The sequence below is a fragment of the Pavona decussata genome, unplaced genomic scaffold (genome assembly GCF_977016875.1).
Source record: "Pavona decussata unplaced genomic scaffold, jaPavDecu1.1 SCAFFOLD_6, whole genome shotgun sequence".
Classification (NCBI taxonomy): domain Eukaryota; kingdom Metazoa; phylum Cnidaria; class Anthozoa; order Scleractinia; family Agariciidae; genus Pavona; species Pavona decussata.
The window spans coordinates 2,256,562-2,274,283 of record NW_028145430.1 but is presented as its reverse complement, the minus strand read 5'-3'; the positions used below and the strand labels follow the sequence as shown (position 1 = coordinate 2,274,283).

General features: G+C 37.6%; 1 protein-coding gene across 1 annotated transcript; it reads left to right on the top strand.

The window, feature by feature from the left end:
* Nucleotides 1-3,950: 3,950 nt before the first annotated feature.
* On the top strand, nucleotides 3,951-17,694 carry LOC146489137 (uncharacterized). The gene is made up of 6 exons (XM_085109782.1): nucleotides 3,951-4,698; nucleotides 7,607-7,710; nucleotides 14,184-14,255; nucleotides 14,638-14,880; nucleotides 14,967-15,854; nucleotides 17,164-17,694. Exons 1-6 carry the CDS (start codon nucleotides 4,344-4,346, stop codon nucleotides 17,344-17,346), a joined length of 1,845 nt encoding a protein of 614 aa, XP_084965908.1. The 5' UTR covers nucleotides 3,951-4,343; the 3' UTR covers nucleotides 17,347-17,694.
* The last annotated feature ends 28 nt before the right edge of the window (nucleotides 17,695-17,722 follow it).

Sequence of the window (17,722 nt, the reverse complement as noted above, 5' to 3'; positions counted from 1 at the left end):
TCCATTCAAATAAAACTCATTTTGCTTATGGCAAGAATGCCAAACTTCGTCAAAATGCCGGGTCTGTTCAATTCCAAAATAAGCCGCCATGGAACAATGGACGATTAACTCTTTACTGCACAATTTCAAGTCAATTTAACACGAATTGTCAATTTTTCATAACTTTGAAAAAAGAAAGTTCCTGAAAGGTACACTGCGCGCCAAAATGAACAATTGATTGATCTACTATGCCATGGAATGCGGTTTAGCGACTACAGATCACTTTAGCCATCGACATTTACAGCTTTTTTCTTAATACTATGAAACAATAAAGCAGAGCAACCGGTAAACATCGTTTGTGGACATTGGATTAATTTGCATCTTTTCCGGGCAATGCCACTACAAAGGAGCAAGCCAAGCTGTAGTTAAGATAAGCGTACGTAGATGTACACGGCCAACTAAAGGATGAACTTGCAAAATTTTATCATTTGTGGCAGCGTTGGAACTGCAAATTAATTGTATACAAACAGTGGTAATTTTTTTGAATTAGACTGGGCATAATAAGGACTTTGGCACACCGTAGAAAGGCGGCGTCTTTCACTCGGCGTTCACTCGTTTTAATTTTTTTTCAAAAGATGAAACTGGTTTGTTATTGTTGTTGTCAGTTTTCATTGACTGCCTTGTATAACTGATAACTTTTCAGGATAAATATAAACGACAATCTTATATTAAGGAACAACGTTTTGATGTCTTCTCCACGTGCTCATCACTAAGCTTCACTAGTAGCTATTATCAGCCAAAACAATTTAGCATAATAAATGACGATTTAGCTAGGATTTCTGTGCGATACATTGCACTTTAAACTAAGACAAAGGAAAAAAGGCGCTGAAAATATAAAATGCTAAATAAATTAAATTATGGTACTTTAATTAATTGTCATATTATGGCTAGAAGGCAGCCTTAAATGGTAGTTCAACCTGTAGAATCCCGACACAAAGAGGACCATTACAGAAAGTTGAGATTTAGGGAAAATCGTATGTTGATTTTTGCGATAAGCCGTGATCAAGTGTTAGACTCGTCTATGCGAACACTCAAATGTCACGGTTCCGCAAATCACATCCTGAAAAGATTTTTTTGCGGATCCCAAGCTCAGTAAGTGGACACTTATAAATGTTTCACAACACACATTAATAACATTTTAATAGCATTTTATTCAGTAGGATACCAGGGTGATTTACAGAAGGATCAGACTGTTATAGAAACAGACTGGAGAAACAATTGGAAGACCAGACTCTAAAGTTAACTCAATGACACACTGAAAAATACTAACCTTAACTTAAACGTTGCCCGCCACTTAGAGGAATGGTTCTGAGACTCGCAAAATTTCTTAATATGAATGTTAACCCTACCTAGACCCAAATATGGAGCGTTCCGTGAAACATTGCTTTCAGTAGGTTAATTCAGCCGTGGCTGTTCGATTTATTCAATGTGTTAATGTTGGTGAGTGATGCAGAACACGGCAAACTATTATTATTAGCTCGGTGACATGCATCAAACAATCATCGTCAAAGAAAATTGAGCAGTCCTGTTGTAAAAGGGCGACACACACAAGGGGACAAATAACAGGGCTAGTCCATGGGTTATTGGTATCTTTTAGGGGACTGAACCCAGAGATCTATCCCTTGAACTGCTTACATGAACGAACAGGTAGAATTATGAACAAGTCTTGGCGAGTTGCAACTGCAATTTAAACCAGTTTGACTAAAATCTGGTCCCTGGTACATGTATTTTTTTTTGTCAAAACAGGTGGTTCACACAATGGGGCAAGCTCTCGGGATTGGGACTTGTCCCCTCTTCATCGCTTTCCGACCTTAATACTTATGAAAACAGGATCATTTGTAGAGACTTGATCGGCTTTAACCGGCGGCCATTGGATATCAGCCATTATACCATGCGCGAGAAATAACGGCCATTAAAATTTCTTCTGGTCTTTCTTGCAAAATTAAATCATCAAGATCTAGAGAAATTTCTTGTTTGTCTTCAGCGACAAAGCAATTACTCCTACGCACGCCCGTGAAGTAATTGTGAATTAGTGTTGATCAAATAGCAATGACTTTGCTTGTCAATGATAAATGCCATTGCCACTCAAGAGCAATTTTATATAAATTCAATCATTAAGGCCGGTTCTCACTAGCGCATAAGCAGTGATAAGCTCAAGCATAAGCATAAGCAGGTGAGAACACCAGCGACATAAGCATAAGGACATACGCACGCGCAGAATACATTTTTTGACGCAATCCTCGATACCAGGTCTCCTCGATATTTAAAAACAAGATCGCTGACGATAATGAGATATTTCTCTTTGCGTTACTTGTGATCTACGTTCTTAGCCTGAGAAGGCGTCAAAATGCCAAGAAAACTATCAGGCCTAAAAGGTTTTGGATGAGGGAAGTTTACCGTCGGCGACAAGGCCAAGGCGAATTTAATAACTTAGTTCTGGAACTTCGTGGAGGAGAGAGCTATATTTTCCCACGCCAGCGTTTTCTTGTTTACATCCTTGAAAAACTTATCAGCCTTGTTGTACAGAACTGGATATAACCTGACTGATTATGCGAGCAACTTGTCTACAGATGTCATAGCGTCCTCCATTTTGCTTGTGATACTTTCCGCAAAAGTCTGGGTCAAAGTGACCGGTGATTGGTTGAAGGGCTTGAGCTTATGCTTATGCTTATGTCGACCCGTTCTCACTAGTGAAAACTGCGACATAAGCGTAAGCATAAGCACAAGCCGACACAAGAAAAAAAAACTTGTTCGTTTTTCTCATGGTTATGGTTATGCTTATGTCGCGGGTGTTCTCACTTGCTTTAATGCTTATTTTATGCTTGTGCTTGTGCTTGTGCTTATGCTTATGCACTAGTGAGAACCAGCCTTTGAAGCTCTAAAAAATGGACATTTTCCTTTTGCAATGTCATGTCAAGAGTTTGGTTTATCCCACCGTATTCTGCAAAGGAACTAGCAAAAGGCGATCACTGTCACGGCGGAATTGTTTGTTGAATCTATTCGTCTAATCTTTGTCCTTGAATGATTCTTTATAAAGTCACATTTGAACATATATTGTATTTCAAAGCTACAAGGTCTCTTATGGTCAGTCCAATATCCGCAAAACCACAACTTTATGCTTCTCAGGAATCGACGAATAAAAGGCAAGAAAACAAAACAAACAGTAAATACAAGGTTGCCAAGTGAACTTCTTCTTGGATAACTTATAATGACTCAGTCACGACATCAAAATACAGTTAAAAAACTTTTTCTTAGTACAAATGTCAGTAACAAATATCGGTGTAATTTTATAATAAACGTTAACTGGTTTTTGGATTTTACACCATCCTAAGCTTCGCACTGACAGATCGATCCTTTCCCGATCCTTCCACATATTTAATTGATAAGTTAGGGTTTTATTGACACAACAGAATTTCTAACCTGGAAGTGATTATGTAATTTTTTTTTTATAAACACAAGTTTTTCCAGAGAATGTAATGTTTGGCTTGTTACGAACCACGGGACAAAGGTAATAAATACATAAAAAACTAAATAAATAAATAAATAAATAAATAAATAAATAAATAAATAAATAAATAAATAAATAGATAAATGAATAAATAAATAAATAAATAAATAAATAGATAAATTTAGCGAGCCAGCCAACCTTTCAATGCTATGAGATAGATGTTGTGTTCACGATGAAATTCTTGGAAATATAAACAAATAAATAAATAAATAAATAAATAAATAAATAAATAAATAAATAAATAAATAAATAAATAAATAAATTCCCTACAAGAATCGAAGAACCCCTGACCTACCATACTGCTCTAACCACTGAGCTACCGCAGGCTCAGGGTTATTGTTTTTTAGTAGGTTCATAATATGAACCGCTTCCTACTCATCATTTGGATCAGTTACTGTCGAAGGCGTCCATTTTAGTGCACTCCTTCCGTTTACGGAGACTGACCTTTCTCACGCGATCTGATGACCTACACAGGAATGGAATAATTAATAAGTCGTGCAACAATGAATATACGTAAATACGATAAGTGTGTAAGTGTTCTTTTGTTTTAATTTTAATTTTGGTCGTGCTGTTTCCTGACCTTCAACAGACTTCAGTCATTATTTACACTCGGCTGGTTATGCCAGTTTTCCGCAATATACGGGATTCATTTACGTTCTCAGTGATTCAAACGAAAGAAAAGCCGCAACGTGGCAAACATGTGAGCTTCTAGAACGAAACGATGTTACAGCCGGCTACTTTTTTAACTTGAACAACTTTGTGATTAAATCAGTGAACTTGTACGTAGCCGCATACAATGGCGACATCTCGAAGAGTGCACCCAGCAAATGATGATTTTGAACACTGCATCAGCGGAGCTAATAAACCTTCTTATAAGACCGTTCCAACAACAAGACGAGATGTTTATGAAGTCAACGAAGGAACTGACAGAGGAGCTAACTTTGTGTCGACAGGCGAGGTGGAAGGAAAAGCGAAGGTCATGGGCAGATCGACTAAAATTCTAAGCAAACGCTCTGTAATAATGTTGTTGACTTTCGTGTGTTTGTTGTCCATAACAACTTTTATTTTGACCGTCGGTATTATTCGTGGGAAAATTGGAAATCAGTGCAGCAGCTGTATGGATTTGACCGCAACCAATCAACAGAATGGAGGTAGCGTAAACCTTCTTAATATTATAAATAGTTTAATATTCCGATTATACATAATTTGGAAGTGTTTGTAGACACAAATTTCCGTGCTCCTAATTGGGAAAGGGTCGCAAACCTGAACGAATGCCGTGAAACAAAACAGACAAACAAACAGACAAAAGTTGGCTTTAAACGTTTGAATTCTTATGTTCTCTTAAAGTATCGGATTCAAATCTTGTCTACCTTATAAACACTCGTTGCACGAAGGTACATCTGACGTCTTTTAGTCAAACAATGACACTTTATTCCCCTTAAATAATTAACCTAATTAAGATATAGGAAAAATTTCTCTATAAAATTGATAAAAATGCAGCTGCGCACTGTTGACGCTGTGATGACGTATTGTGGTTCTGTAGAACGCCAGGTATGGCTGTGAGAGGCTGACTGAGCCTGTTCTTTATTATTAATTATTTGATAGAGCTCAACCTTAAAAATGCTTCATGGACATCAACAGATCATAGAGCTTAATACTGTTATCTGTTCTTCAAATCGTGATAAACTGAATGCAGTAAAACCTTTTGTTTGCGTAAATGTTTCTAAGTTACGCATTGTTTTCACCTGGGGAATGTATGCTTTTTGTTAGAGTCAACTAGAGCATGCCAGTGTGCAAAGGCTACTCTCGCTCAAGAGCAACTCATGGCTGTCAACATGCTATTCAATAAATAAGAGCTTTTCAGAAACGCTCATCAATTGCCTGTTCATAGCTTCTTAATGCAGTCACTATCAACCTGTCTTCAGATATACCAGTAGAATCTTTGTCTCTTGAACAAAAGTGTCTTCCTGTGATCCAATAACAAGTCACATTTGGCCATTGTATGTTAAATTTTGGTAACTTACAATCAGGGGGGGCTGGCAGCTACCTTCGATCTTGCCGCTTTTCGGAAAGACATGGTCGCCCCAGTAAAGAAATCTGTCAATCATTCGAAAACCGTAATGAGCATGCGCGAAATGCGCAGGATTCATGCCATTTTGTCTGTGGCATGGCGACTCGACGTTGGAAAGTGGAGTCGTATTTAATTATTATTTATTTAATGTTAGCATGTTTTTTTGCGGTAGTACGAAGTTTGAACACTATGATTAACCAAGACCGCTGGATCATGGAATGAGGTGCCAGCTTTGTTTTAGGCTAGAGAGCCGTCAGCATCGAAATTGCGAGCGACATGTTCTCAGCTGAGCTGAGATTTTACCAGCAAGTGTATGTGGTGAAGAACATGATTTGTAACCAGTAGCGAACGATTATGGTTTTCGTCGTCTCAGGAAAATATTGTACGTCGACAAAAAAGTAGATTTCAATTTCGATTCTTGTTCAGTTCTGAAGAAACTAGAAGCCACGAAGTGTTTTACGACTGTCATTGCGAAAGTTCAGAATGTAAGCTTATTTCTCAAGATCGGCTTGGAACTTTAATGTAAGCTTATTAAAAGTATCTGTCCCACATTTTATACGTATTAAATGTTGAAAGCGTAGTTACGAATGAAACAGCATGTTTAGTTTATGGAATTCTCCCTCTGTTTAAATGTTAAAGTGACGACAGTTATTCCTGTAAGTTTAATTTTAATGCACAAATGGTTTAAATGCATACACAAGGAAAACGGCTTGTGTCCTTAAGAAATTTTTAGATAAGAAAATTTGCACCTGGAAAGGATAGCTTATAAAGATCTCAGAACAAGATTGCTTAACATAATTGTGAATAGAGCTACCAGGTTTGTATGAGCCGTTGCAAGAGTGTTTGTCTATCGTCTGTACGAGGAGATTAACTTACGTGAAAAGACATTCAGGTCCTTATTCTCTTGTGCAAAAAATTGGGAAGTTGAGTTCAGTAGCACCGGGTGAACAATGTACTGATACACCGAAATCCTGCAGAAACCACATGCATGCGCAGAAACCTTGAAAGGTACATGTAAATATTATTGTCTCACCTGTCACCCTTACAGATGTCCATGACCATCTGTATTGGTATGGTGGGTTTCCCCTATTGGTGGATGTCAAAATGGGTATACTGGGAATACACCCTAAAACCCAACTGCAAGGGAGATACACTACCGAATAGATGCCGGGATGGCAAATCAACCATGGTTTCTCTATGTTTGCAACAGCCATTTCCAAGAAGACAATCTAAATTATCACCCCTTGATTACTGAAGTGTTTCTAGCAACTCAAGGATTAACCCAGCTGACCGCATTACTCTGCAGTATAATTATATCATCAGTACATGACAATATACATCAGAACTGTAACATTGCAATATTGTTTAATTGGTGCATTGTGTAACAAAGTCAAGTGTAATTAGCATATTGTAAATTATGCAATTACTGTACATTTTCACACACTTGCACGGTGTAATGACTGGCTGGAAGTGAAGATAGATTAAAGCTGATTACCGGCGCGGAAGGCAAAACAGATCTTACAGCATGTTTGATCTCCTTTTTCTTTTCAGCTCTATAAAATATCCATGTTTTTATGCAGGTCGTTCCGTTCTTAAAATCCAGTTTCGGTAATGATCCAACCTTTCTCGGATAGTTAAGATTTCTAACTCGAATGCAATGTGGGAGCTTCTCTGGCAAAGCGGCTTTCCTTCTTCCCTCCTCTGGTTTTATCCATAATAAAATTTATTTATACAGGTAGGTACTTTCTTGTTTTTGTTTGGATGATCTTGATAGGTATTTTATGCTTTCTTTGCCTAGAGCAGGAAAATAACTGCTATTTTGGCCAAAAATTTTAACATTCCAATTTTAATTATGTCTGCTACTATCTGAGGCCCCTACCCCCACTGGCCCACCCACAGAAAAATTGCTTATTTTGCCAATGCGTGGTAATTTTTGATTAAAACACATAAAAATAACATGCGATTTTGTTCACATTGTCAACTTTCAGAACCCTCGGCTCCGGAGGCATTTTTATCTGGTAAACAAATTGAGGATAGTTCCTTGAGAATAAGGTTACTTGAAGAGAATGTAACTAGACTCCAAGAGGCGCTGGTAAGTGCTAACAGTCTCAGTATAATTGCTAGATCATAATATTCTGAGGGAGATTGTAAAGTGGCTGTAAAAGGTGAATAAATTAAATAGATGGAGAACCACCGTTGATATGATCACAACTTTTAAGTATAATATAAGCAATTACGAAAAGACAGACATTTATGAAAAAGTTCAGGCTGAAACGAGATTCACATGACCACTGTGATATCAGTGTAGCATTCTATCAACTGAGCTTTCAAGTCAACTGCGGTGGTCACTGTTTGAGTTTGTAATATTTCCGTGGAAGATAAATAGATGTGAAATATATGAAAGTTTAAATATATGAACTGTGTATGAAACATTCAATGGATTAAGCTTATTCGCCATGCAATTTGACCACAGTTATCACTTATATATGCTTTTCTGGTTCACCTTTTTTATCAGACAATTCTCCAGTTAAAGATCCCATCTGCTATCTTTAATAGAAACGTTTTCCCCCTACTTTTAACTTTCGATTTTCCAGCGTCCGCCACGTTGTCAATACGTGCTGTTTACTAAGATGTCATACGATGATGTATTTTAACCTTTTGCGATACTCAATTTTGTTCTCTAATGATGAATCTTTCGTGTTTAAATAACGTTATTCAACATGTCCAGTACATAGTCTGTGGAGACTGGGACGAGCGGCAATGGCGACGGACGCAAACTTCTAAGCTCCGTCTGGGTCTCGAAGCAGACATGTAAAAACCATAAAAAAATGGAAGGGAAAGACCAGGGAACGAAGAAGAAAACCGGTAGACGTAAAAGAGAAGAAATGAGCAGTTTAAGTAGCGAAAATTCGCAGGGAACGCCAGAAGCAAAACGTGCTGGCAACACCCGACAAATGGCGGACGTTGTAGATGATGCGAGCAATGTAGGCGTATCAAGAAGCGACCCTCAGGTTCCAGCGTTAGCAGCGATATGGGAGGTTGTGGTACGCATCGAAGCAAATACAAATCTTCTCATTAATGAGCATAAAGCGTTAAAGACACATTGTGAAGAGCTTCAGAAGAGCATACAATTCACCCAAGCAGACGTGGAAGACATGAAGAAAGAAAACCAGAAGCTTAAAGATACAATGAAGGCAGTTAACGAGAAAAACAACGAACTAGAGAAGAAAGTTGACCAGTTGGAAAACAAGCTCCAGTCAAGCGTCGAGCAGGGAAATATTTTAGAGAAGAAATTGGAAGAAGCGACAAAAATGCACGACAACTTGGAACAGTATTCAAGAAAATTCAACTTAGAAATATACGGGATTCCCGAACAGGAAAGAGAAGATACAGAGGAAATCGTGCTCAACCTCGCTAAACGCTTGAATGTCAATCTAGAACCTGAGGACATCGATATAGCACACCGGATGAAGAAAGGTAATACTCGGCCTAGGCCGATTATTGTCCGGTTTACCAATTATTACAGTAGAAATAGACTATACAAGAACAGGAAAAAGCTACGCAGGGCAAATTTCGAAGATTTTATCGAAGGAGCTCACAAAATCTATATCAACGAGAATTTGACTGCCTTAAGATCACAATTGTTCAAAAAGGTCAGAGAAAAAAAAGGAAGTCAAAACTGGAGAATCTGGACTTTAGATGGCACAATATATGTGAAAACAGATCCTGAAGGTAGCTCTGCTACTCAAATTAAGTGTGAGGCGGACCTTAGCAGATTACGTTGATAGTTTATACTTCATATGTAGCTTAAGCTTAGTTTATTTATTATGCCCGCAGCCTTTATCTTTCTCTTCCTCTCGATCGTCGATCACGTTACAAAACTGATATTATTACAAATTTTGCTTCATTTGCTTCGAAGACGGATGGAGGTTTAGGATTTTGCATAGCTTGTTTTTTTCACTTTCGGACGAACGCGGATAAATCCCAGAAGAGTAATTTAAGCGTTAGTGTCCTTTTGTTATTAGCCTTAGTTTAGTGTCAATTATTTTGTAGTCCGTGTTTTGTTTCCTTTTTTGGGGGGCCTAATTTTCTTTAGCTTAATTTATGCTCGAATTTTGTTTCTTACTGTTTTGTATAAACAATGTCTAACTTGAAGATTTTGTCACTGAATGTGCGTGGCCTTCGTAAAGCAGAAAAAAGAAGAGCTATATTCTGTTATCTGAAAAAACAAAAAGCTTCAATTTTTTGCCTTCAAGAAACATTCTCAAAGACAGAAGACGAAACTATTTGGCGTGCTGAATGGGGTGGACAGATATTATTTTCTCACGGCTCAGAGCACTCTAGAGGTGTATGTATATTAGTGAAACCAAACGGCTTTCCCTTAGAAACCATAGAAAATGATGAAGAAGGGCGGTATATCTTTGCTAATTTGAAATTAACAACAGAGGAATTATCATTAGTCAATACTTATGCACCAACGGATTGTCGCCTGCAAATTCCATTTCTGCAAAAAATTACCCACCTTTTGGTAACTAAAACCTGTGTTTCTAGGGTCATTATGGTAGGAGATTGGAATACAACGCTTAGCCATCTAGACAAAAGTGGTGGCCTTCCATGGAAAGAAACAATTTATAGGAATGGTTTAGTGAGTTTGATGGCGGAACTTAACTTGGTTGATGTTTACAGAACACTTCACCCAAACACAAAAACATATACTTATGAAACCAAGAGTCAAAAATTAAAGTCTAGAATAGATTACTTCATAATTGCAAAACAATTAATCAACAAGGTAAAGAAAACAGAAACACGATCCTCAATTGCTCCCGATCATAAAGCTGTCTTTCTTAGCCTTGAAATCGATCAAACATTTAAACGTGGACCGGGTACATGGAAATTTAACAACACACTACTGAAAGACGACGAATATATAAATTTAATTAAAAACAATTACTCTTCTATTCAAGAGAAATACAAAGAAATTGAAAGCCGTCAACTGTATTGGGAATTGGTAAAAATGGAAATAAGAAGTATGACAATTGTCTTCTCCAAGAAGAAAAGGTTCAATTTGAGAAACCGTGAAACAGCCATCCAACGTAAGTTAGAAGAGCTAGATAAGGAAATTTGTAATAATCAAAATCTAGACGATGATATTCTAACGGAGTACGAGAACCTTAAAAAAGACCTGTCCGAAATTTATCATACAAAGGGAAAGGAGGCGATGTTCAGATCAAAAATAAGATGGATTGAGAATGGTCAAAAACCAACGAAATACTTTTTTAACTTGGAAAAACGGAATTATGAGAAAAAGATTATAACCCAGCTTAAAACAATAGACGGAGAAATAATCACGGATTTAAGCATGATAAATGAAGAAATAGAAAACTATTACAAAAACTTCCTGACTGCTAGAATCCCACAAGACGAGAACAATAATTTCGACGACAACTTTGCCCGCTTCTCCTCTGATTTACAAAATCCAAAACTAGCTCAAGACGAAGCAAGCGAACTTGAGCAAGAACTGACAAAAGATGAACTACTGAATGCCTTAAAAGGTTTCCAACCTGACAAAACTCCAGGTGATGACGGTTTCACGAAAGAATTTTATGAAATCTTCTTCGAATTGCTATGGAGGAACCTCCTCGACTCTTTCAACGAAGCCTTTCAAACAGGCAAACTGTCTATATCTCAGAGAAGAGGAATTATTTCGCTAATACCAAAAGATGAAAACAATCTTATGGTTTTAAGCAACTGGCGTCCAATAACATTGCTTAATGTCGACTATAAAATATTGGCTAGAGCTATTGCAAAAAGAATAGAGACGAAGATGCCCAAACTGATTCATTCGGACCAAACAGGGTTCGTAAAAGGACGATACATCGGTCAAAATGTGAGGCTTTTAAATGACCTTATGGAATTTACCGAATTAAACAAAGTCCCGGGAATACTACTCTTTATAGACTTCGAAAAAGCCTTTGATACATTAGAATGGCCTTTTATTCATCACACTTTAAGATTCTTCAATTTTGGCCCGAACATTCAAAAATGGATTTCAGTACTCTATAGCGATGTTGAAAGCGGAGCTATAAACGGCGGATACATGACTAATTATTTTCGAGTATCAAGGGGCGTAAGGCAAGGATGCCCGCTGAGCCCTCTATTATTCGTCCTATGCGTAGAACTTCTTGCACAAAAAATACGACAAAATCCGGAAATAACAGGTATTGAACTACCTAATTCCATTGAAGCTAAGCTAAGCCAGTTCGCTGACGACACTACATTAATATGTAAGGACACGATGTCATTACGTGGAAGTATGTCAGTTTTGGGGAGCTTTGGTGAAATTTCAGGTTTAAAGCTAAACAGCAAAAAGACAAAGGCTATGTGGATAGGCTCTTTGAAAAACAACAAAACCAAACCCTTAGAGATAGATGTTCCAGCGGACCCAATTAAGACCTTAGGAACCTATCTTTCAAACGATAGAGACAAAAATAACAATTTGAATTTTTATCTAAAAATTCAAAAGATGGAAACTAAATTAAATATCTGGTTGTCTCGCGACCTTACACTTATGGGAAGAACCCTGCTTGCTAAAACTCTAGGAGTCTCTAAATTGGTGTATGCAGCCTCAATGTTGACTGTTCCTCAAGAAGTTATTAAAAGAGTCCAAACCAAGCTCTTTAATTTTTTATGGAAAAACAAAAAAGATAAAATAAAAAGGGAAGTTCCTTTTCAAGAAACAAGTAAAGGTGGCCTGAACTTTCCAAATTTTGCAACGACAGTTAAAGCACTCCGCTTGAGTTGGATTGGTAGACTGCTTAACAGTCCAACTACCGATGCATGGACAGCTATTCCAAATGCTTTTTTTGAAAAATATGGAGGTCTTAACTTCTTGCTCAAGTGTAATTATCATATAAAGAAACTAGACAAAAATTTACCGTCTTTCTACTTAGAAATGCTAGAGTACTTTAAGGAATTACGTCTAAATCGCCAAGATAAATACAAAAGTGACCTTGTTTTATGGAACAATCAAGACATAACTATTGAAGGTAAATCGCTGTTCTGGAAAAGTTGGACCGAAAATGGAATTTACTACATTCAAGACATTCTGAATGAAAATGGAAAATTCCTAACTTATGAAGAATTTAATCGCAAGTACAAAATAAAAATTAATTTTCTAAACTATTTTCAAATCCTGGCATCAATTCCAGCAAACCTCAAATCAAAGGCAGCTTCTACACCCAGACCTATGAACTTTATTCTCGATGATTGTGATACATTTGACTTATCTAGGGACAAATCGATTAAACTTTCAAAAATGAAATGTAAAGACTATTATCATCTCTTTCAAGAAAAAGCAGAAGTTACACCAACAGCCATAAAAACTTGGGCCAGACAATACCCCGATATAGAATGTAAATGGCAAAAACTATTCCAAAATATACCTCGCCTCTCTACCAACAACAAATTGAGACAATTCTCCTTTAAAATGTTACACCGTATTTTAGTGACCAAAAAAGAGCTCAAACGATTTAAAATAGCAGATAATGAGGAGTGTTTTTTCTGTAATTCAGCTGATTCTTTGGAACATGCATTTCTGGAGTGCCCTGCAGGCCAAAAACTCTTTCAAGAAGCCTTAACATGGTTTAATAATAAGCACAAAGTAAATTTTACTCCATCTAAACAACAGTACCTATTTAAAGACTATGATCCACCCCCGAGTACTGACTCAAAATTAATGCGGAAATTCCAGATCCTTACTGTACAAACTCAGAAATATTACTACTCATGTAAAATGTTAGAAAAACCTCCAAATATTCTAGAATTGAAGTCAGCGCTAATCTTACAATGGAAAGTTGAAAAATGGGAAATTTAAAATTAATTTAAATTAACGAAAACGCACAATTTTTTTTTTTTTTTTTTTTTTTTAGTAGCGTGTAACCCGCAGTTTGTAAGTAATCTAGTTACTGTTATGTTTAAGGCTATCTGTATTAAATTGTAAGTAGAGTCCTGTTTTGTTCAGTAGCGTAAGTAACCATTAAGCATGTATTGTAGGTAGAATACTGTATTGTCTAGTGATATATTTAGCCCGTACTGTAAGTAATGTAAGTAATGTGATTTTGCAAACATTAAAAAAAAAAAAAAAAAAAAAAAAAAAAAAAATAGTCTGTGGAGGAACTTGGTGTCTGAAGTTTTGGGGTTTATTATTCTTTTTTACGGGGATGGGGGTGGGGGGGGGGGGGGTAGTGTCAAATTCTAAAGTTTTCCCATACAGAGTATTTAACATTTACAGACGACTTAGGAAAGGGAAATAATTCTAGTTATATGATAAGGGAAAATCCTTAAATATTCAAACTGGATGATTAATTTACAAGAACCGCTTCTTCTAATAGTCACGAATAGTTAAATTTCAAAAACGTTATTTGATTTTCCTCCATGAACTCTTAAAGATGATAACTTTTGGGTCACTTTAAGGATTTTTATAGAATTATGAATCGGAGGTTAAGTAAAGGTTGCTGCTCTAGGAACTCTGTAATTGTTTTGACCGAGTGATATATTGACCAACAGGACTCCAGAACAAAGGAACTTTGGAAAGCACTTAGAAACATGGACAAAACATGTGCCAACTCAACGGAAATGGTAAGTTGGTTAAGCCGTGCTACTATATGTAATATCATTTTTTTCTATTCTATATTATTATTTTATACACGCGGCTTGTATGACTACTGTTTAATATCAACTACAGGTATGTCGTTCTCTCTCGTCTAGTTAGCTCGTTATCAGATAAATCTTCAACAGTAATTATAAAAAGGCACATGGTATGACAGAGTAGGGATGGTCACTGAACACGATTGAAAATGTCACTTTAGTAATGATGATACTTGTGGGAGACAAATTAAAATTTTCAATATCCTATGTTCAGACAAAAACTGAAAGTAACAGATTTTAAATATTCGAACTGCTTTTATTCAATTACATTAAATCTACTTACTCAATACCTTACTTAACGATTCAATAACAGGCAAAGCAGAACTGTTCTCAAGGTCATATTGGAGAACAAGGCCTTTCAAGCTTAAATCGATCAGAAGGCTCTCCAGAACGAAGGACAAATAATGGATCAGGTGGTCTTCCAGGTCTAATGGGCCCACAAGGTGCAGCAGGACCACAGGGTTCACCAGGCTATAACGGATCACAGGGCCCACCTGGTGCAGCTGGCCCACCAGGACCTGCAGGAAAACAGGGTCCACAAAGACAAAAACTGAAAGTAACAGATTTTAAATATTCCAACTGCTTTTATTCAATTACATTAAATCTACTTACTCAATACCTTACTTAACGATTCAATAACAGGCAAAGCAGAACTGTTCTCAAGGTCATATTGGAGAACAAGGCCTTTCAAGCTTAAATCGATCAGAAGGCTCTCCAGAACGAAGGACAAATAATGGATCAGGTGGTCTTCCAGGTCTAATGGGCCCACAAGGTGCAGCAGGACCACAGGGTTCACCAGGCTATAACGGATCACAGGGCCCACCTGGTGCAGCTGGCCCACCAGGACCTGCAGGAAAACAGGGTCCACATGGCTTCAATGGCTCACAAGGGCCACCGGGTCCAGTTGGGCCGCAGGGTCTACAAGGATATAATGGATCAATTGGTATTCCAGGTCCAGCTGGCGCACAAGGAGCAGTAGGACCACAAGGTCCACCAGGCTACAATGGTTCACAAGGTCCGCCTGGTGCAGTTGGTCCAAAGGGTCTACTAGGACCTCAGGGTCCACAAGGATACAATGGCTCTAAAGGTCCTCCAGGTCCACAAGGCCAACGAGGTTATAACGGCTCACAAGGTTACAACGGATCACAGGGGCCACCTGGTCCAGCTGGTCTGCCAGGACCTGCAGGAAAACAGGGTCCACAAGGCTTCAATGGCTCACAAGGGCCACCGGGTCCAGTTGGACTACAAGGTCTACAAGGATATAATGGAACAGATGGTCTCCCAGGTCCAGTTGGCGCACAAGGAGCAGTAGGACCACAAGGTCCACCTGGCTACAATGGTTCACAAGGTCCAGTTGGTCCACAGGGTCCACAAGGTGCACTAGGCTACAATGGCTCTCAGGGACTGCCCGGTCCACCTGGTCAACAGGGTCTGCAAGGAGTTGCAAACTTTAGCATGTGTATGTACAAGATTGAAACGACCTCAGGCACAGCAGGTGGCGTGGTGACCGTCACTATTCGAGAAGACGAGGTAAGTTAATCCGGCACCATGACAACATTTAAGGCCGAACACGGTTACATAGGTTGTTTTACATTAACCAAAAATATACTGAAATTTTGGTTTTGAATTTCGGTTCAGTAAGAACGTGTTCCACACTTGTAGCTAACAAACTGGTCCCTTTTAATTTCACACGCAGGCAAAAAATGACCTCTGTAAACAAACATTATTAGAAGTCTTTTATAGGGATCATTAGACTCTTTTTGAATTCTTCATCGTTTTCTTTCTTACGTTGAGACATTTTAAAAAGCGTTTTGCAAAGGCACAGCTTGAAAGTTACAAGTGTAAAACTTATAAATGGTGAACAGAAACCATAGTACCTTTGTACTATTTGCCATTATACTTGGGTGTAAAACGTTGCCTTTAAAGCTAAAACTAAGTCTTGTTCGACAGATGTAGATTTTTTCATTCAGTGACACAGGTATATTCGGAAAAACAAAATCCGAGTTCTCCTAACGATAGATTGAATCTATGACCTTCTAATTACTAGTTCGGATGGTCTACCACTAAGCTACAGAGGACTCGTGGGAGCTAAGGCTATTAAACCGTAGAAACTTCTGTCATTAGTTTTTCCCATAATTTTTCTACAAACTGCTTCCATGTTTACAGCCAATTTTTCCCCAGGGATTGGCTGTTCTAGGGCCTGTTTGTTTATGAAGCAAACTTCTAAGGACACAACTTTAATAGACGTATTTTCCAGTCAGTGACACAGGAAATCTGTTATACGGCCAAGCTCCCACGAATCTTCTGTAGCTCGGTAGAAGTAGTAATCGGAAGGTCATAGGTTTGCTACAACTAATGCCCTTTTGGAACTGTCTACATTGCATCAATAGTGCAAAAAGAACCGAGTAGTATAAGGAGATAGTCAAATAAGGAGATAATTTTTAAAGTTAAACTGCCGTAAGATACTGCAATTACAGTATCTGATTGGAAAAGCCTATGATCTCTGTAATACCGGAGCCATGGTCTGGTAACTTTGTAAATTCGCAATATCCCCGTACAGGTAAAGATATGGGACTGAAATATACGAAATACATATGTTCGAGGGCGGATTTTCAGTTGCATACACAACTACGATGAACTCTCCGTTTATTCATTTATTCATCCTAAGTTCAAATACATATATATTTTATACATGTCACTTTCATTGATATAAAAGTTTCTTACGCCTAATGCATATGGTTGAGAGGTCCAGTCCTTAATGACAATAGTCTTTACTGTTCATGATTTACGAATAAAGTCTAAATATATTGGATTAATGATTATCTTTGTTTTCTAACAGGATAAAAAGATAATTGCAGCAACCTGTTCCACTGATGATGCTCAACAGTACCTGCTAAGTAGTTTCACAAATTCATTTGATTATAGAATTTACCAGTGTGAATGCAAAGGAAGCGTATCCGGTGGTCGTGTTACCTCTTTGCAATGCGAAATTCACTACTGGGAATGCCCACTTTTAACATAAAGGCACGGAACAATATTTAATTTAATTTAATGAATTTGTCGCTGAGGATATTACACAATAGGAATACAATAAAAATATAGTCAAAATACAGGCTGTGACAGGAAAAAGAAACAGAACTTATATATTTGACAACCGTACATACAGCCAACTTGATGAGTTTAGAATATCAGATAATAGGTGTCAAAGTGTCAATTTTCATTCATTTCAATTTCAGATAATTTGGTGTAAATTCGGTAATATAATGACGGGCTTGTCAATATTGTATCTTAATTACCTCGAAAAGCTTTTTATCTTAACGAATATGTAGATATTTTGAATGGATTAATAAAAATCGATCGATCGATTTATTGATTGGTGGATTGATTGAATTTCGACG

Bases quoted from the DNA above. Each gene is read 5' to 3' on its own strand.
- LOC146489137 (XM_085109782.1), top strand. From the start codon at position 4,344: ATGGCGACATCTCGAAGAGTGCACCCAGCAAATGATGATTTTGAACAC. The intron at 7,711-14,183 runs GTAAGTGCTAAC...ATTGACCAACAG, and splicing joins CTAGACTCCAAGAGGCGCTG to GACTCCAGAACAAAGGAACT. The intron at 15,855-17,163 runs GTAAGTTAATCC...GTTTTCTAACAG, and splicing joins TCACTATTCGAGAAGACGAG to GATAAAAAGATAATTGCAGC.